Below are 21,077 nucleotides of genomic sequence, written 5' to 3' on the forward strand. Positions count from 1 at the left end.
CCTTTGATAATGTCTTCATGTATTCAACTTTAATATCTGTATATGCACCACAGCAAAATTTATGTAGTTAAATTATGTTTTATAACTGTTCTTCCTAAGCATAGAAGCTTATATCATGGGGCGCCTGAGTGGATCAGTCAGCTAAGCATCTGACTCTTGGTTTGGGCTCAAGTCATGATCTCATGGCATTGTGGGATCGAGCCCTGAATTGGGCTCTGCACTGACAGCATGGAACCTCCTTGGAATTCTCTCTCCTCTCCCTCTCTCTCTCTCTCTCTGTCCCTCCTGCATGCTCTCTCTCAAAATAAATAAACTTTTTAAAAGAGCTCATAATTGTAAAGCTTGAATAACACACATTAGTATGGCTAGATATAAGCTTATCTTTATTTGTAGGCCCCCAAAACAAACAAAAAGGGTCAAAACTCCTATGCATCAGTGTGCCCTATGAGTGGTAAGTGCTCACACTGTTACATTCACCCAGAAGAAACTCACTAAGCACATTTTTAAAAAATGTTTATTTATTTTTGAAGGAGAGAGAAACAGAGCGTGAGCAGGGAAGGGGCAGAGAGAGAGGGAGACACAGAATCTAAAGCAGGCTACACACTCTGAGCTGTCAGCATGGAGCTGGATGTGGGGCTCGAACTCATGAGCTGTGAGATCACGACCTGAGCCAAAGTCAGAGGCTTAACTGACTGAACCACCCAGGCTGTCTATGTTATGCTGAAAGAGATTAAGGCAAGGGACATTCCCAAATCTTCAAGATCCATTCAACTACACTGTGCAGTTTGGAATTTGCTCCTGAAGCATTCTGTCAGCCCTCCTAGGTGCTAATTAAGTATGAGGACTTCTTTCACTTGGAGAGTCTGGCCTGAGTAAACAGAAGTTGAGCTAATTTCTAACATTTTATCTTTGTTATCCTGCATGCAATGTCAAGTCTTCATACAAGCTCATCTAATAAAATCTAATACTTTATGCCAGGAGTTAGTTAATTCTTTCTTATTTGTGAAAGGTAAGAAAAGAAAATGGTTGAGAACAGAAAATTTTTCTTTTGGGCATTTATACAACATAATGACATAATTTCAGTGGAAATTCATAAAGATCTCATTACGTCTAATAGATGTTGATTACCAAGAGTGTATACAATGTACTCTGTGAAATGTTTCACTGTTTTGACTTAGCTGAAAATATATAAAGATTTAGTTAAGAGGATTTTAAGTCAGTGACTCAGTAAATCCTTGTGGATTGCTGAACTTAAGAGAACTATGAAAAATAGTTACCTGAAATATAAAAATATTCAGAAAAAATATTTTCTGAAGAGCTTTCAAAAAACATATACAACTTCAAGGAAAAAAAAAGAGGAGAGGGGTCAGAAAGCAGTTACCATATCCTATAGGCTGTATTCACAAACACATTTTATATATATATTTCTTCTTTTTGTGCCATAGAGGCATTGGAAAATTGTATGATCCCATTCAATTTTTAGTTCTGACCAAAACAAAATGAAACTCAACACTGGAAATATATCACTAAATAAGAGTCTGAATCCTAATTTTCCACTGTAATTCCTTCCTAAAGTAAGCTTTCCAGGTGGATGTTTTTATACACACACTTTTCCTTGAATATTTTTTCTAAACTTGATTGCTCTACACTAAATGAACAGAGGGATTCATCTTCAGTGGGAGAAGAATCACCCAGCCAGGCAATCATGTTTGTCTGACCTTGTTTTATGAATACAATGGGACCATCTCATTTTTAACTTTCCATTTCTTCCACCTGTGAATGACTAAAGTTTTTTATCCTCTTTAGAGATGCAAGATCCTCTCGATTTCTAGGAAAAAAAAAGATTGGGATTCAAAGGTTCCTTTTTAAAAAACATATAGTATCTTGTTCACAATACGGGAAAGCTTGCATGTACTTCTAAAAGGCAAGAACTAGAGAGAACTTCCACCATGTTCACTAGCAAGCTCATGAAAGAATAGACCTTTAAATAGCCATGAAAAGCAATCCTGACCATTCCAAACAAGATGGCATATGAAGGACTTAAAAAGGGAAGGGAACTGGGGCGCCTGAGTGGCTCAGTCGATAAAGAGTCCGAATTCAGCTCAGGTTATGACCTCACAGTTTGTGAATTCAAGCCCCGCACTGGGCTCTGTGCTGACAGCCCAGAGCCTGGAGCCTGCTTCGCATTCTGTCTTGCTCTCTCTCTATTCCTCCCCCTGCTCATGCTCTGTCTCTCTGTCTCTCAAAAAAATAAAACATTTAAAAAATTTTTTTTTTAAAAAAAGGAAAGGGAACACTGCTTTGCCACTTTGGTGCAGATAATGCGTTATCTTCAAAGTTTTAGTCTTTGGGGTTATTTTACTCATATTAATTTGACTTATATATTCAGCTAGGCATATTTTGATGCAAGCATTGCAATGTGTTTAAGTATTCTCCTTTCTGGCCAAAGTTAACCAATTGGTCTGAAAAACTTCCGTTCCACCTTATAAAGATTCGTGATTTGCCCCACTCTCCCTGACAAGTAGTTGGGCAGATTCTGTTTGTTGTTTTCTGCCTCACCTGGGTTTCTAACTTACTGCTCCTTCTAAGTAATGCTGGTATCAAGTTTCTGAGAACCAAATATCAGCTTAGGGTTTGCTTATGTGTGTAAAATTATTTCCTGTGTCTTAATTCAAAAGACATAAAGAGTATAATTAGCATCCATTAAAGGCCTAATAAGCTGCTGGAGCAAATTCTTAACTAAATTTTACTTAGAAAGCTAATAAGTACTGGTAAGGTAAGCTTCAACCAGCTTCCAGTGAAGAGAAGTATTATTATGTGAGGAGAACCATAAATAATACATTGGCCCACATGATCCCTAACTTAAAGCACAGTTGTATCCTAGTTGGAACCATAATGCCCTGGTATTACTGCCCCACACAGAAGTTGGGGTGTTCAGGTAATGCCTCTAAACAATCAAAATAATATATATGTATATTTCTTTTAAATTAATTTTTTTATATTAGAGAGAGAGAGAGAGAGAGCGCGCACATGTGTGAGTGGGGGAGAGGGGCAAAAGGAAAGAGAAAGAAACTTAAGCAGGCTCCACCCTCAGCAAGAAGCCCAACATGGGGCTCGATCCCACATGCTGGGATCATGACCATGCTGGGATCATGACCTGAGATAAATCAAGAGTCGGATGCTCAACCAACTGAGCCACCCAGGTGCCCCATATCTATATCTACATCTATATACTTTTTTTTTCTCAAAAGGCACAAGAGCTCCAAGCACAGGGAATCTATTCTACCATTTCTCATTGGTAAAGAGAGTATTTCAGAGTTAATGTGACAGGTCCTCTGATTTTATAGCTCCTGCCATACACTATCTAGCATGTGGTAATAAAATTGTGGTGTTGCCCATGTCCTTGTCAGGAGACTAGATGAGATCCTTTTCTCTCAAGATGGGCTACATTTGCTGATAGGATACTTTCTGGTTTCTACTGCAAAAATTTTACCTTTATGTTCACAAATAGGTCAACAGGTAAATAGGTCAAGGTTACTCTGTTTCTTTTGATTACTAATTTACCTGGTCTGTTGTAGAAATTTTTTTTGGTCAAGAGATGCATTTTGATTGGATCTATATCTAACTTAGCAAATAAGAGTCTATCCACAAAGAGTATGCATTAATTAACATCATTGCTAAAGTAACTATCTTCTCACTTCACAACACATCATTTGTTTTTTTATGTTTTATTTATTTCTGAAAGAGAGAGAGAGAGAGAGACAGTGTGAGCAGGGGAGGGTCAGAGAGAGAGGGAGATACAGAATCTGAAGACAGGCTCCAGGCTCTGAGCTAGCTGTCAGTACAGAGCCCGACGTGGGGCTCGAACCCACGAACTGTGAGATCATGGCCTGAGCCAAAGTTGGATGCCTAACTGACTGAGCCACCCAGGTGCCCTGACAACACACCAGTTTTTATAGAAGAACACTTTGTAAAGGTAACTCTAACAAATGGATACAAACGAGAAACGTCAGTAGTCGCGATTTTTAGTAAAGCAACCTGCAATTTCTTCAGTTTATTAAAAAATTGAAGATCTTTAATCATAGCCCAATCTATGTAATGTGTTTCAAATAGAAAATTTTTTATCTTATTTGTCATGATGGTCTCCTTAACAGGTTGTAGAAACATTCTTGGAGACTTAGGAATAACCCTTAGGAAGTTCTGAAAATGTCTTAATTCTAAATCCAGAGGCATCATGTCATCAGAATCACTGTGGGGATTTTAAAGATCTAGGTGCCAGAGCCCCATCCCAGGAGACAATGGATCAAGATCTCAAGAGCAGTAACTTGAAATGTGTAAGAAAACAAAACAAAAGCAGAATAAACTCTAGTTGAACTGGTCCTCAGGAAAATGCAAATTAAAACTACAATGAAGGGCACCTAGGTGGCTCAGTCACTTAAGCAACCACCTCTTGATTTCCACTCAGGTCATGATATCAGGGTTGTGAGATCGAGGTCTCCCTCCCCCCCACCCCCCAGCTCTGTGTTCAGCATGGAGCGTACTTAAGATTCTGTCTTTCTCCCTCTTTCTCTGCCCCTCTCTTGCTTGCATGCTCTCTCTCTGAAAATAAATAAATAAATAATAAAACTACAATGAGACACCACTACACATTCATTAGGATGGCTAAAATGAATGACTGACAATACCAAATGTTAGTGAGAATGCAGCATAACTGGAAGTCTACTACACTGCTGGTAGGAAAGCAACTAGTACATATCCTATGATGTAGCAATTCCACCCATAGCTACGTACCCACATGAACTAAGGGCTCATGTCCATCAAAAGGTATGTATAACAACAGCTCACAATAGCTTTATTTGTATCAGAATAGAGATAACCCAAATGTCTATCAACATTCAAACAGATCCTTAATTTGTGATATCTTCATACAATGGAATGCTACACGGGATGAAAAACTCCCACTACATGCTACATGGATGAATCTCACAGACTTCTACTGGAAAAATGGAAGCCAGGTTCAATGGTTTTACTTATATAAAGTTCAGATATAGGCAAATTGATCTATGGTTATAAAAGGAAAATTTTTTTAAAAATCTGAGTTTTTACTTGGAAGAAGGATGAAAAAACCTTTTGGGGGCTGGAAGTGTCCTTTTTTTTTTTTTTTTTTAATCTNTTCCGCTGCCCCAGGTGACCGCTGCTATTATTGAATACTCAGAATGCTGGCAAGCTGAATCTGCTTTTAAATTTTAGCTCATTGAACTGTGCGTGGTTCCTATGAATGCTATGAATATGTATACAACTATATTGCACTATATTGCTTAAGATCTGTACCTTTGACAGGAGTCATACCTGAATTAAAAGTAAATAGAAATAAATTTAGCAGTTCTCTAATTAAGAACTGCTTTTACAGGAAAGGGAGCATATGCATATTCTTACGTTAGTTTACCTACTTTTCTAAAGGGAAGAATATTAAACAAAGAATATTTTTAAGCCACTATTATCTGGGCATTTTGAGAAAAGCAACTCAACTGATTGATAAGAGGCAACTTTCTAATCTTGCACCCTGAAATTAGACCAGGAGCCTTTGCGCCAAGTTAGTTAGCTGTTTAGAGCCCTTAGGCTGTGTTTCCTGGCACTTGTTAAGCAGATTTAACAGCTTCCACCTTGGTGTAGAAACAAAAATAAATCTGCACATTTCCAAGAAAAACAAAAGAAATTAGTCTCTACCCTCAAATCTGCTAAATAAAAGCATTCATAGGAACCACACACAGTTCAATGAGCTAGAATTTAAAAACAGATTCAGCTTGCCAGCATTCTGAGTATTCAATAATAGCAGTGGTCACCTGGGGCAGCGGAAATAACATGGTAACGATATTTTGAGAGGTTCCTGGAATCAAAACACAGGTCAGATTTTTCCCCTTTCCTTTTGTTTTCAGCAAAAAGTAGTTATTCTCATAGGGACTGGGGATAGTTATTTTCTCGGACTGTAATAACCAAGCATAGGATATTTCTTCCCACATCTAGCCTGACACAAGCAAAGGGAAAAACGGTTTCGTGTCATTAGTTCTAAGCCAAGAGTGGAGCATACTCAATTCTGAAATGGGAAGAGCATAGGGCTCAGGGGACAGATTCTAGGTAAAAACAAAAACACCTATTATTTAGTGACTGGTGGTGAGATCTACTTGGAAGCAAGAGAATATAAAGCAGGTGGTAAAGTAAATCGAAGAACAAAGACATTTTGATATTTACTTTGTCATATTAAATTGTATGAATGTGATCACAAAGGATAATAGCAGTTATTTGCAGTTTGAATTTCATATAAATCTTTAAATGTGTGGATTTTTTTCAAGGCATCTAGCAAAGTCAGCTACTACAAATGAATAAAGAAATACAGTGGTTAACTTTGAAGCGTTTTGCAGTTTTGCTACTATGCATGAAAAATCAAATTTATAGAATAAAATATTTTTGTGGCTCCTCGATACTACACAGTGAAGGACTGTTCATCTTTCACTGATCTATGACTTACTAATTTATATACAGCTTCATGATTTAGGAGAAGCTCAAGTCTTCAACATCATAGTAAGACATTTCTAACTATGGCTATTTGGGAGAAAGCCAGGATGAACTTGCAAAAAATTCTATATTGTAGAATTTAGAAAACAAATGTAGTTACATTTAGGTATAGTTCATGAACTACATTTAGAAAGCACTGGCAAACTGAAATCCTTAGCAGCTTGTTTTAATGAATAAAAGTGAGTTATTAGCACAGCTGTTCGTGGTAACCAACTCATTATATACATCAAAATTTTTTTGTGTTTTTTTACATCAAATTTGATTAACAATACTGTTAGTTTTCTTACAACCTCCCTTTTTAGTGAAGATAAAACATTCACAAATTCAGTTTCATTCAAGACAAATGTATTTCTAATCTGTTTTAAAAGGATTTGGAAGTTTGACCCCCTCCATATATTAGTAAGTTTATAAAGTAAAAACACTGTGACTATAACTACAAATACATCGCCATCAAACTTCCAGATGATGAAGAGTCATTCTAAGGTAGACAAATGGACCAGACTCCATGCCTTGAAGCTTGCAAAGTTAATCTCAGATACTTGTGCATTTGAAATTCTTATTTTGGGGATTCTCAACTCTACCTACCCCTGAATGGGCTTCCAGAGTTTAGACATATTCCTTGACTGAAGAATGTATCTTCTCTTAAGAGGGTATCTCATTTCCTTTGGCAACATATTTAGGGGAATTATACAGAAAACAGAGAGATGGAAGAACCCCTACTACTTAGTCTTTCAGATCAAATGAATCTACACAGGCAACCAATGAGGACAGGAGCCTACTTTGATGTCCCTAAAAACAAAATCTAAATTGAAACGATGGCATCAACAAAAAGAGTGTATGAAGACTTAAATAATTTTAAATGAAAATCACATAATGAAATTAATGTGGTATCTTAATCCACAAGTTATCATTACTGAGTGGTCATTAAATAGCCATTAGAGAGCTATCTCATTTGTGACTTTAGCTTTAAAATCCTCTACTGCACTCAAATGTAGACTTTATAAGTAAGAGGAATGGAAAGGAGTTTAACTGGAATTAGAAGTCATACCTCCACTACCACTTAAAATGTGAACATATTTATTAGTAACTTTGCAAAAACCACCGAAGCCTTAATTCCACAGGTGAAACAATTTCTTGAGGCTTTTAATCACTAGAGCTCTGCGGAAAAGCTCTAGTTCATCAGCCACCTCCTGTCCATACTGGATGCCTCCTTGCCTGTTTGAGTGCGGCTCCCTCTCAGGATTCTGGATTTTCTCACCAAGGGGTTTCCCCACCCTACCGGGCCAATCCCAGCCCTAGAAGGCTCCTCCGTGTGGACTGCTGACTGGCCAGAGAGGAAGCAGCATGCTGACCTGAGCTAATTAGAGATGACTGCTGTTTCACTTCAATTCGAAACTTGATGTTGATTGTTGATGCAATTTTTCCAGCCCTCACTGAACCTCCAACACTCCTAAATATAGATATTTGGAAATGCACACTGTAAATGGGAGTATAACCATGAAGATGCAAAGGTCAAAGACCTGAGGGCGCCTTTCCTTCTGATTTTTGGCTTTACAGACCTAAATTTGTGGTGAGGTCCCCTAGATATGTGTTTGCTGTAAAAGAAAAATAAGTAGAGAAGTGGACAGGGAGTAAGTGCTCAGGACAGCTATGTAAGCACTGAAGAGGAATTCTGCTTGTAAAATTCTTTAAATTTTTTTTAATGTTTATTTATTTTGAGACACAGAGAGACAGAGCAAGAGGAAAGGAAGGGCAGAGAGAGAGGGAGACACAGAATCTGAAGCAGGCTCCAGGCTGTGAGTTGTCAGCACAGAGAACAACACGGGGCTCGAAATCACAAACTGTGAGATCATAACCTGAGCCAAAGTCGGCGCTTAACTGACTGAGCCCCGCAGGGGTCCCCACTTTCTTTATGAGACCTTTACTCAATCACTCAGTTCTTTCTGCTCCAGTCAAGTATGATTCTCTTCCACCTCTGGGTCCTTGCTCTCCCTTGCCCCTAAGCCTAGAGGGTTCTACATCCCTTTTTACATTTATGTATAAATACTACTTCCTTCAAAAACCTACAATTTACCTGAGAGGCTTTTCTTCACTACCTCTTATCCAAACCTTGAGCCTCTCCTTCTACCATGCTCTTTTTAGGATCTTTGTGTTAAGTAAACTCATTTGTTGCTTTTAATCATGTTTTGTGACTATCACTTGCTCTTCATAGGTATTGACAGTCCTCTTGAGTATTTCATAATCCAATATAGTTTAAAAAATTTTTTAAATGTTTGTTTATTTTTGAGACAGAGAGAGAGAGAGAGATTGATTGATTCATTTAGGGGCAGGGAAAGAGGGAGACACAGAATCTGAAGCAGGCTCCAAGCTGCAAGCACAGAGCCCGACATGGGCTTGAAACCATGAACAGTCAGATCATGACTTGAGCCGAAGTCAGATGCTTAACCAACTGAGCCACACAGGTGTCCCATAATCCAATATAATTTTTAAAATAATGTCAAAATAATTGAGTCACATTAAAATGCTGTTTTTAAAATAGGTGAAAATAGTCAAGTATCAACAGTGCTATAAAGTTCAACTTAATATTTATATAACTTCAAGAAATGCTCTAAAATAAGTATATCTCCTTGTCACCTTCTTCAAGACATTTTAGCTACTGCCCCACATCGTTAGGTCTCTCTTTCTAAAACCTATAAAAAGCTTCCCCTCAAAACAATTAGAGGGTTAGTGCTTTTTCCAAATGGTGTTAGCTATTATAAAAAAGTAAAAGAAAATATACTGTGTAACTGAAATAACGAAGGATTTTATAATAGTTCTAAAAATGCAGTGGTAAAGGAGAACTCAGGTTGAATAATAAAATCTTGAACTTACCTTCCTCTGTAGGATTAAACCCACAGATGTCACAAATGCAACGAACCCACTTATTCATCTCTTCCTCACTGTCTGCTACCAAGTAGAAAATTCGGTCAATGGTGTTGATATCAAAAATGTAGCTGTTTTCAAATTCTTTTTTGTTAAATGTCAATCCAGCATCAACTTGCTGACATAAATTTAAATCAATAATACGGATAGGCTTCTTGGCATGATCATTTTTGTAATATTCCAAGACATCTGGATCTCCAGTTAAGCGACCACTGCGTAACACAAACCATCTCCTCTTCCATGCCTAGGGATGAAACAAAAACATTCACCTAGTATTAATTTGAGGGAAATCTTTCAAGAAGATGTACATTTATCAATGTGCATTTTACAAATGAATTGTTGAAAGTCACATACATGTTTTGTTTCCATGGAATAATCTACCACTCCAGCAAATTTACTGATGCCTCAATTAACTTAAAAAAAGGTGTCTATATATACATAGTTATTATTTTCTATTAGATCTTCTAATAGAACATTAGAAGATATTGATTGATATTAGATGATATTACATAATGTAACATCAAGTCAATAAACCAAGGAAGACTGAGTTTTTACCAAATATAAAGAAGCAGCATTTCAACATATGATGCCAGGAAAACTGGGTCTCACATGCAAAAGAATGAAGCTGGACTCTACATCATACAAAAATTAACTCAAAATGAATCATCAAAGACCTAAACATAGGAGCTAAAACTAGAAAACTCTTAGAAGAAAACACAGGGAAAAGCTTCATAACATTAGATTAGGCAATGCAGAAGAAACACAAAAGAAAAAAAATAGGTAAACTGGATTACATCAAATTTTAAAATTTACACATTGAAGGACTCAATCAACAGAGTGAAAAGTCAGCTCACAGAATGAAAGTATCTGCAAATAATGTCTCATAAAAGATTAATGTCTAGAAGATATAGAGAATTCCTACAACACAGTTAACAACAAAAATAAATAACCCCGGTTTAAAAATGTGTAAAGGACTTCAGCAGATTCTACAAAGAAGATACACAAATGGCCAATAAGCACATGAAAAGATGCTCAGAATCACTATCATTAGAGAAATGCAAATCAAAACCACAATGTGATACAACTCCTTACTCATTAGAATGTCGGTTATCAAAAAAAGCAGAAAATAACAAGTGCTGGCCAGGATGGCAGAAATCAGAACCAGTCTGGAAAATGGTATGGCAGTTCCTCAAGAGATTCCAATTGTATATGTCCAAAAGAATTGAAAGCAAGGTCTCAAACAGGTATTTGCACACTCCTGTTTTTAGTAGCATTACTCACAACGGTCAAAAGGTAGACGCAGCCCAAGTGTCCATTGATGAATGAAGAAATGAACAAAATGTGGAATATACTATTCAGTCTTAAAAGGGAAGAAAATCTAACACATGCTGTAACATGGATGAATCATGAGATGTTATGTTAACTGAAAAAAGCCAGTCACAAAATGACAAAAAATGTATGACTCCACTTATATGAGGTACCTACAGTAAGCAAATTCATAGAGACCAAACGCAGAATGGTAGTTGCCAGGGGTTGGAAGGTAGGGCTAAGGAGTTAGTGTTTAGGGCAGAGTTTCAGAAGGGGATAATGAAAAAATTCTGGACATAGAGAGTGGTGATGATTATACAACAAAGTGAATGTACTTCATGCCACTGAAGCTGTACGCTTAAAAATGTTTAAAATGGTAAATTTTATGTTAGGTATATCTTACCACATTAAAAAAAAAAAACCCACAAGGTTTTTCATGCCTTAATATTAAACCATAAAGAGTACATAAAGTGGGAGCACCTGGGTGGCTCAATCGGTTAAGCCTCCAACTTCAGCTCAGGTCATGATCTCATGGTTTGTGGGTTCGAGCCCCACGTCAGGCTCTGTGCTGACAGCTCAGAGCCTAGCACCTGCTTCAGATTCTGTGTCTCCCTCTCTCTCTGTCCCTCCCCAACTCATGCTCTGTCTCTCAAAAAAAAAAAAAAAGGATACATAAAGGTACTTCTTCAAAAGACTTCTTTGTATTTTAAGCTCTGTCTCTGTCTCTGTCTCTTTCTTCTGTGTGAGGGGAGTGGGAAAAAAAAGAGTTTAAAAGCTTTCCTCATTTCTCACTTGAAAAGCAAGCAAAGAAATGGGCTGTGTCTTTCTTCTGGCCAGTCTATTTTTCAAAGACCACGTGGATAAGATCTGCAATTTTCCTCCTCCTATCTCTTTCTCTTTTCCCTTTTCTTCCCAACAAACATATACTGGCAATCTAGATCTATACTCACCATGTACTCCCTCCACAAGTTTTGGTAAGTTACAAGTTTCATACTATGCCTGAAGAAGCCTAAAATTCTTATACTATTACTCTCTAAAATCTCGTTGGTTAAATAATAAAAGCAGAAGTGAATGACTGTAACAGTGGCTTCAGCAGTCTTTAAACCCAACAACTCTGCCTAGAAACAATATTAAGACTTACTCCTCCTTGAACATGTTCCTCTTTTTTTTTCTTAAAATTTTTTTAAAAAAATGTTTATTTTTTTTTTGAGAGACAGAAAGAGACAAAGCATGAGAAGGAGAAGGGCAGAGAGACACAGAATCCAAAGCAGGTTCCAGGCTCTAAGCTGTCAGCATAGAGCCTGATGTGGGGCTCAAACCCACGAACCGTGAGTTCATGACCTGGGCTATAGTTGGATGCTTAACCGACTGAGCCCCCCAGGGGCCCTGAACATCTTCCTCCCTAATCCTTGGACAACTGTACTTATAACTGAATTAAAGTGGGTGATAACTTTAGGTTTAACATTTTAATAGACTCTTTAAATTGTATCCATTCAAGGAAACGTAGCTACATTAAAAGGTATATCAATGAGTTATCCAGGCAATAAGTTAGCAATTATACTGTAAATATCTGTGGGGAAAACTACAAGTAGGTAATTCATGATTGCTACTCTCAAGGATTTGACTAATCACAAAGAAAATATGTACCATAGCATGCATGAAAATATAGCAAACCTGGCAACGTATCTCCAGAACTATGTAAATGGAGAGGCATTCCTTCATGGAAAAACCGGATGCAATCCTTCAATAAGATTTATAGTAGAAATATCACCAAGGCTTACAAATATTATGTAGTTCTTTAATGTCAAAACAAGGTTTTAAGTTAAATTCTCAGTCTGATGACAGCTCCAAGTATAAAGTAAATGATTAGTAGTGTCCAGAAGGAAAAGGCAGTGGGAGGTTCTTCTAGATGTTTTAGAGAACACTAAAGATTCTCAACACGTTAAATTCACATGACTTTAGCACTGGTTTCTGGATTACAAAAATCCATTTAGTTAATAAGACACTTATTTACTTCAAAATAAATAAATATTGTCTCTCAGTAAAGTTATGCGAACCTCCCTCAAGCAGTAAGTCTGCAAAAGCAACAGAGAAGAAAATAGAGTATTATATCACTTATCTAGGGCCATCAAGGAATCATATCTTTTAGTAAGTGATTTCTCCAAATAGTAAAGATTCTGTCTTTAAATACATAAATGACTTTTTAAAACTTTAATGTCTCTTGTCGAAATCTTTCCACAATGCCTTACTACATAATTCATTGAACGCAATTCATCCATTCCCCCAATGACTCAGATGAAGTAGTATAGGCATCAATCTCTATACTGCACTTTCAGGGAAGCTCTCAGAGGCTGCTGAACTATTTGCCCCTATACTAAATAGTGCCCTACTGCAGTCCTTTGTAGTTGATCTATAATCTTTTTAATACAGTTAGACTTGTCAGTTGTCACTTCTCTCTTCTAATAATACGGTTAATAGGATGCCAAACTGTTTCCTGCCTCAAGAGACTTTATGCATGCCATTTCCTGAGTCTAGTATGTTCTCTTGCCAGGCCGTCTCTGACCTTCAGGCCTTCCCTTCCCAACGACCCCTGATGTAAGTAGGACCTTATTACCCATGTAATATACCTTATTACCCAAGTAATATTACTTTATTACTTAAGTGGTTGTCATTTTGCAATTTAAATTTTCTTTGTATTTACTTATTTAGTATCTAACTCCAGAGGCAGACTGTCAAGTCCACTAAGATAGTGACTTGTCACTATATACTCCACGCATAACACAGAGCCTGGTACCTAGAAATACCTGTACAATGAACAGAATTCCCCTAAGACTAAAGTTGTAAATTTTTGAGAACATTAGATTAGATATAAGGGCCACGTTGAACAGAAAGGTGTGCTTTCAAAAACCCTTCCGCTTGAGAAGAAGAGTTGGATACCGAACATACACATAGTAACACAAACAATGAAGACAGCTTTACCAAAACACATACACAAAACACCTGGGGAAAAATGACAAAAAGGAAGGAACAGAATGTGTCCCTCTGCTCTTTGTCTTCTGGTTAACTGTAGTTCCCCGGCCATTTCTTTGCTTCTCTGTTGAAATGATATTGTTAAAATGTAAAAGGCCCTTGGAAACTAAAATGAATAACCAAGACATGAGTAGCCCTGGGAGCAGGAGTTGAATCGGGGAGCACCAGCAAGATTGCACCAGCGGTTACAGAGGATAAGAGATGGACCCTTACAGCAGGAAATTACGGCACTAAAACACAGAATTTAGCCAACAGCACCTGCCACTTATTTATTTATTTTTAACATGGTCCAAATGTGAATGTTTGTCTCAGTCACAAAATGAGTCACTCTCATTGAATCTGGCACAGATTAAACTGGAAAACAAAAGCAATTACATAAACTACACACTTTAATAAGGCAGATACAAAGGTTCTCTGGATTATGGTACAAAGCACAATTTAGCCACAGAATAAAGCTTGATGCTCGACAAGAGAACTGACATCAGCGCCCTTGCTAATCACAGCACAAAAGCTGCTCTATGTTTTGTCAGAGCACAAAATGGGCCCACATAAATCAGTCTTTGTTATCTGAAAATATCTGGGATTCTTAAAGTCTGCCCTATTTTTATCGTCGCTGCCTTGGTAGCCCCGGAGAAAGCTGTACATTGCCTCACCAACCCTGCAGCAGTAACAGACAAAAGAGGACAAGTTTTCTAGAAACCTTCAAAATCAAATACTCAAAGCAAATTTCAACAAAATTCATGTGGAAAATCATTTTCATTACTGGAATTCCATTACAAGTGGGTTTGCTTGAGAGGAACTATGCAAATATCTACTTTGTTGTCTTTTCTTACATTGCAATAATCATTTCAAGTTCAATAAATGATGCAGTAGTAAGACTTCATCAGCAGGTCTGAATTTTGAAGCAGCGTAAAAGCACCTTACTCTGGTCCCGGTATCTTGTCTTAGGGTTTTAAGAATAACTTTGGCTACTATATTAACATTAACATCAAAAGAGAAGAGCCTGTATGGTCCATGAATCCCAATGGAAATCTATTTAGATGAGATGCCAAACTTAATGTCCATAATGCATGGAGTATTTGCACTGCCGTTTACCCATTCCCTACGTTCGGTGACTGCCTACAGGAAAAAGCCCAAACTCACCAGCAGGCAGGGCACGTGGGGCCTTCCATGCCTCTGTCCATCTCCCCAGCCTCACTTCTTACCTCCCTGCTTTCCAACTACATGGGAAATGACTGCAGTTTCCCTAACACTGCTTCTGTCTTGCCTTTGGCCCTGACACATGCTCCCCTGTGGCACATAATCTGCTTCTAGACTCCGCACAGACTCCTTCAGGGCACCACCCATGAGTGGACCCCCCTCAGCTCTCCATTTCTATCTTGATCCTAGTTATGATGGTTGACATTCCTAAAAGTGAGTTTCTTGAGGGCTGGAACCATATTTTTTTCACCTTTCATCTTTGTTTTCCACTGCCCAACCCAAGGAAGTGCTCAGTCTACATCTGCTGAATATGCCAATCAAAGGAGGCGAGGATAAAAATACAGAACTTCTCACATTATCTATGTGTCATGGGGATAATGATATAACTACACTCCGCCCCAACCATTTGTAAATTGAGAACTGTCAGGCAAGGCAGAGGTGTATCAACCATAAATTAAGTTGTGTTAAAAACTCTACAGATAAAAGAGGTATTTTTAAACTTCATTTTCAAGGAGTTGTTCTTTTAAATACCTTCTGCATTTAAGCAAATTATGTAAGTTAAATCGAAGCTAGGCTTGTCACAGCAAGGTCTTAAAATCGGTTTATCATGCACCCTACAGAGTATGGGTATGTATACACTGGCTAGAAAGTACAGATGGAGTCCCATTATCTAGTGGGAAGAAAAAAAATTTCAATCTAGATTAGCTTCAAACCATCACCTGCAATAATATTAACAAATTCACAAACTATGCCTAATTTGCCTAATATGGCAAGTGGGCTCAGTTTTAAAGAAATACACTGTAACTGCTGCACTGCTGTTTTCTGACTCTTCTGTGGCGTAACTGACAGAGAATATGCCTGATGTAACACCTGCCAAGACTCCCTAGTCCCCTCCTTTACAGGAAGAACTAATTCTTAGAGAAATAACAAATATATGGGTGGGCCAAAAAGAAGAGGTCAGGGTGGTCCAGTAATTCTAAACTCTAACTACTCATAAGAAATATCTGGAAGGCGGGGCACCTGGGTGGTTCAGTCGGTTAAGCATCTGACTTCAGCTCAGGTCATGATCTCATGGTTTGTGGGTTCGAGCCCCGCGTCAGGCTCTGTACTGACAGCTAGCTCAGAGCCTGGAGCCTGTTTCAGATTCTGTGTCTCCCTCTCTCTCTGACCCTCCCCTGCTCACCCTGTCTCACTGTCTCTCTCTCTCAAAAATAAAACATTAAAAAAAAAAAAAAAAGAAATATCTGGAAGGCACACCTGGGTGGCTCAGACAATTAAGCATCCAACTTTGGCTCAGGTCATGATGTCACAGTTCCTGAGTTGGAGCCCCGCCATCAGGCTCTGTGCAGACAGTTCAGTGACTGGAGCCTGCTTTGGATTCTGTATCTCCTTCTGCCTCTACCCTCCCCCGCCCTCTCTCTCTCAAAAATAAATAAACATGAAAAATAAATAAATAAAAGAAATATCTGGAGAATTTTACTTAAAAAAAAAAATGATGTCTGGGGCCTCATCTCAGACAGACAGTAGGTCTGGGACATTAGTCCTAGTACACAGTTTTAAATGCTCAACAGATAATTCTAATGCACCACCCAGGCTGAGAACCACTGGTCCAATCAATAGACAGAATTAGGCTGCTCAAGGTAATGGAATTTCAAAAACAATCAGTGATCCTTTCAAGATTATGTCTATCTAATTCCTCATGCCTTCTACTTTTGCCAGTGAAGTTAAATATATCACCCTCCTTGTTTTTGTTCAGAGTATTTATCCCACTGGTGAACAGTCTGAACTCCTTTCTGTTGCTGGAAACCTAATCCATTCCTTAAGATTCTGTCTTAACTTTCCCTTTCCTCTCCACACCTTCCCTCTGGACTCTTGGCAACTCATCAGTTACTGCTCTGAAATTTGCATTGCTACGATTCAGTTTGGAACCATCTGTTACTTTACTACATACATTTCCAAATGTTCCAAATGCTTATGAATTATTTTCTCAACTAGACGTCAAGTTCCTTGAAAGCCAAGACCATTCCTAGGGGGGCCTGTGTGGCTCAGTTGGTTGGGTATCCGACTTTGGCTCAGGACATGATTTCGCAGTTTATGGGTTCAAGTCCCATATTGGGCTCTGTGCTGACAGCTTACAGCCTGGATCCTGCTTCAGACTGTGTGTGTGTGTGTGTGTGTGTGTGTGTGTGTGTGTGTGTGTGTGTTCCTCTCTATTCCCACCCCACTTGCGCTCTGTCTCCCTCTCTCAAAAATAAAGATCTGGGGCACCTGGGTGGCTCAGTCAGGTAAGCGTCAGACTTCGGCGCAGGTCATGATCTCACAGTTCTTGGGTTCGAGCCCTGCGTCGGGCTCTATACTGACAGCTAGCTCTGAGCCTGAAGCCTGTTTTGGATTCTGTGTCTCCTCTCTCTGACCCTCCCCTGCTCATGCTGTCTCTCTCAGAAATAAATTTAAAAAATTTAAAAAATAAATAAACATTTAAAGAAATAAAGATTTAAAAATTTTTTCAAAAAAGAGAGAGAGAAAACTCAGACCATTCCTTAAATTGTTCTGTATCAGCAACAGTGCTTTACAACTTGTAAAGTCCTCAAAGCCTTGATGGGATGCTTTGAAAGTTTTCTGTTCATCAGAATGACTGCAGAGTCAGCAAACTTAAATGAGAAGATCTCAGGGAAAGAAAAGAAGTCCAAAGTTGTTATTAGGGGAAACTGCAAACTCCTTACATCGACAAACATACAAGGTGCCACCTCATCTCTCCAATCTCTCACCTCCACAGATAACTTGCACCAAACACCCATATTATGTTGTTTGGAGTCCAACACACCCTATCTCTCTCACCCAATGAGCTCCCATTCATTCTTCAAGACCAAGCTCAAGACCTCTTCTTTGAAGCTTTCCTCAACTTCCCCCCCCCATTAAGGCACCTACCTGCTATGCTCCCCTGAGCTCTCAGCACACAGGTTCCCAAACAGCCCATTAGCAAGCCCATTCCCTTCAGAAAGAACTCCTGGTGACTGCATTTAGGTCTCTCATCACTGCAAAACCCTAGCAAAGTTTGCCTGGACCCAATAAGCTGAAAAACAGCACTTTCTACATTCTTGAGCCAACTACCTAAGAGACATCGTCACTGTACTTTTACTAACCCTATATCATCCTGGGAACCTGGGAAAGCGAGGACAGTGGAATTTTCTTATTTGCAGTCTCTTAAAAGTTATTTCGAACGGTTAAGGAAAGAAGATCATTACCATGAATTCTTTGGTAGAATTCAAAATTTACGTATAATCACAGAAATGTGTAAAATTTTAGGGATGAAGATATGTGTTTCATAAGATAAAAATGCTGTTTTTAATAAGACAGGTTTTAATCTATATTTCTTCATCAGGGTAATGGTTAAATTAAATAAATGACAAGACATCTATACAATAACAAATCTATGCAAAACACTTAAAATGTGAGATAGATTTATATATATGAAAAATGCCCACAAGATAACGGTCAAATGAAAAAAAAAAGAGCAACTTTCCGAATTACACATATGGTATGACTCGCATTTGTCTTAAATGATTGTGTGCTTATATACACAAACTATCTTCAGATAATAAGACTGGAAGACAATGAAAGTGTTAACTGTGGTAATTCCAGGAATAGGGGTGGGAAGGTCACCCGTTTCATATTTTCATTTTACATACTTTTGTAGTCTGATTTTTTTCAAGGACTTCTCATTTATTAGGTATAATGCAAAAAAAAAGTCACATATTTAAAAAGCTTATGACTAAAAATGCCCTAAAAAGAAAGTCTATTAATATTTAAAACTTTAGCAACGACACACACAAAACAAAAAGCGTTTATGTATGTATGGAAATGTATACTCTTCTTCTTACTCTGAAATTAGTGAATGAATTTAGCCTTTCTTTTAAATATAGAATTCCAGGATACATCTGGAAGGACTCTTAGTCAGGAAATAGCTTAGACAAAGTATAACTACTTTGTTTTAATGACTGGAATTTAGAGGGTTAAAAAAAAAAAGGCAAGTTGGGAGCACTTAAAAGATTTCCCATAAAGTGTAGTAGGTATAATATTCTTATTATTTTACTTTTCTTTAAAAACCATGTCAGTAAATGGTAACATACTTAGATGTTTAAATATCTAAAAATAAGCACTTTAGGAATTAGTTTACCTAATTAAAAACATTAAATTTCCACAATAATACAACTAGAGTAAATAAAATAAAGAAAAACAAATTAACCATGAAACAGGGACAAAAGAAAACCATTTGCTTTAAAAGACTTGAGTTGTTTTCCAGGAAACACCATCTTTTCTCATACAGCAAAATAAGGAAAAAACAGGCTCTGTGGAAGTTTCCACTCGACTGGCTCTATCATTATGATCATCTGTTCCAAACACACACAAGCCTAAAATTTCCTGTTTTCAAACTATTGTCACCATTTTCTAGCCTGGTGCTATCTGTGCTAACTTTAGCTTAGTAACATAAACAAAAGAATATACCAAAAATAATGCAGAACAATGCCTAGATGTAGGCTAACAACAGCTCCACAAACCTTTTAAATAGTTTACATATACTGCCTGGACAAAAACAAATCGCTGGACCTGAAACAACTTCATAATAGCAAAACTAACAACAACAACAACAACAAAATCAAATTCAACTCAGAAAAAAACACTACAGTAATAGCTGGGCGACAATCAGGGAGTTTTATTAATTAAAAGTATATATAATTTACTTATTGAAATCATTGCTAAACTGATGCCCACCTTGAAGCCCTGGCCTAAGTCCTACATAAATAAAACAAGCAAATGAACGAAGCAACAGCAGAAACTGCTGAGTGTTTAGTGTATACAAAGCAGTTCTTACACCTTTTCTGGGTCATAGACCGCTTTGAGAATCTGATAAAAGCAATGGAACCGTTTCTTAGAAAAAGGCACATAAATAACACCTTACACAGTTTTAGGAGTTCACAGGACTTCTGGGGCACATGTTAAGAATGCCTAAACTAGAACAACAGTTTCGTACTTCTTACTACAAAGAACAGTTCGGTACAAGACCTTGGACCCCAACCAGGGAAATGTAGTTAACTGAAGTTCCACAGGAAAGTAGGTCACCTCATGTCAGTAACTCTCAATGGTGGGGCAGGTCGAATGTATTTTACTTGTGAATGCTCGTTCATGTATCTCATCATATTCCCAGTTGTCAGGGTTGAGGGGACATACTCTCACTCTGGGGATTTTAATGGCTTCTTTAACCTGACCTAGAGCAGGCTGAAGAGAGGGAAGAGCCTGGCTAGCAGTGGGTCCAAGATGTTTGCAACAGCCTGAGTGACTGGGTAGAGGCCTGGGTGATGTACAGCTGAACTTGTACTGGAAAGAAAGATAGCCAGCCTTGGGCTTCATCTGATCTCATCCTTTTCTTACTATGACGTGCCCTGAGAAGAAGCAAGGGTCACATGAGAATGGGGTCAGGAGTCCACTCTGTCTTTTGGAATCAGACTTTAGCCTTGCCTCTGGCCTAGACAAAAGGTAGTTAGATTGCCTTAAGGCAATTATTAGTCATATGCTCTAACAGTGATTTGGGACAGTATCTTATATTTATTTGGTATTCTGCCACTCTTTGTCTAGCATGAAACTAAACAGAGAGTAGGTAATAAATACTTGTTAAATGTAACTGGACTTCAAGAAATATTTATGTGAAATAAATAAAATGAGACCATTAAATGGTGAAAAAAGGAAAAGGTAATTGGGATGTCATATGTAAACTGGCCAGTTAGAGTTTAGACTGGGAGCCCCAGCGGGTGTTTGGCTGGGTCAGTCGGTTTAAGCGTCCGACTTTGGCTCAGGTCATGATCTTGCAGTTTACGAGTTCGACCCCCGCAATGGGCTCTGTGCTGACAGCTCAGGGCCTGGAGCCTTCTTCAGATTCTATGTCTCCCCCTCTCTCCACCCCTCCCATGCTCATGCTCTGTTTCTTTCTGTCTCTTAACAATAAATAAAAATATTAAAAATTAAAAAAAAAAAAAAAAAAAGAATGG

General features: G+C 38.1%; 1 protein-coding gene across 2 annotated transcripts in view; it reads right to left on the bottom strand.

The window, feature by feature from the left end:
- The window catches only part of GAB1 (GRB2 associated binding protein 1), a 122,773-nt gene that overhangs the window by 32,166 nt on the left and 69,530 nt on the right, over positions 1-21,077 (bottom strand). For both annotated transcript variants that reach the window (XM_077755932.1, XM_077755931.1), the window contains exon 2: positions 9,445-9,739. In XM_077755932.1, coding sequence (XP_077612058.1) covers positions 9,445-9,739 — 295 coding nt within the window. The remainder of the gene's footprint in view (positions 1-9,444; positions 9,740-21,077) is intronic.

The sequence above is a fragment of the Crocuta crocuta genome, unplaced genomic scaffold (assembly GCF_008692635.1).
Source record: "Crocuta crocuta isolate KB4526 unplaced genomic scaffold, BGI_CrCroc_1.0 scaffold112, whole genome shotgun sequence".
NCBI lineage: Eukaryota > Metazoa > Chordata > Mammalia > Carnivora > Hyaenidae > Crocuta > Crocuta crocuta.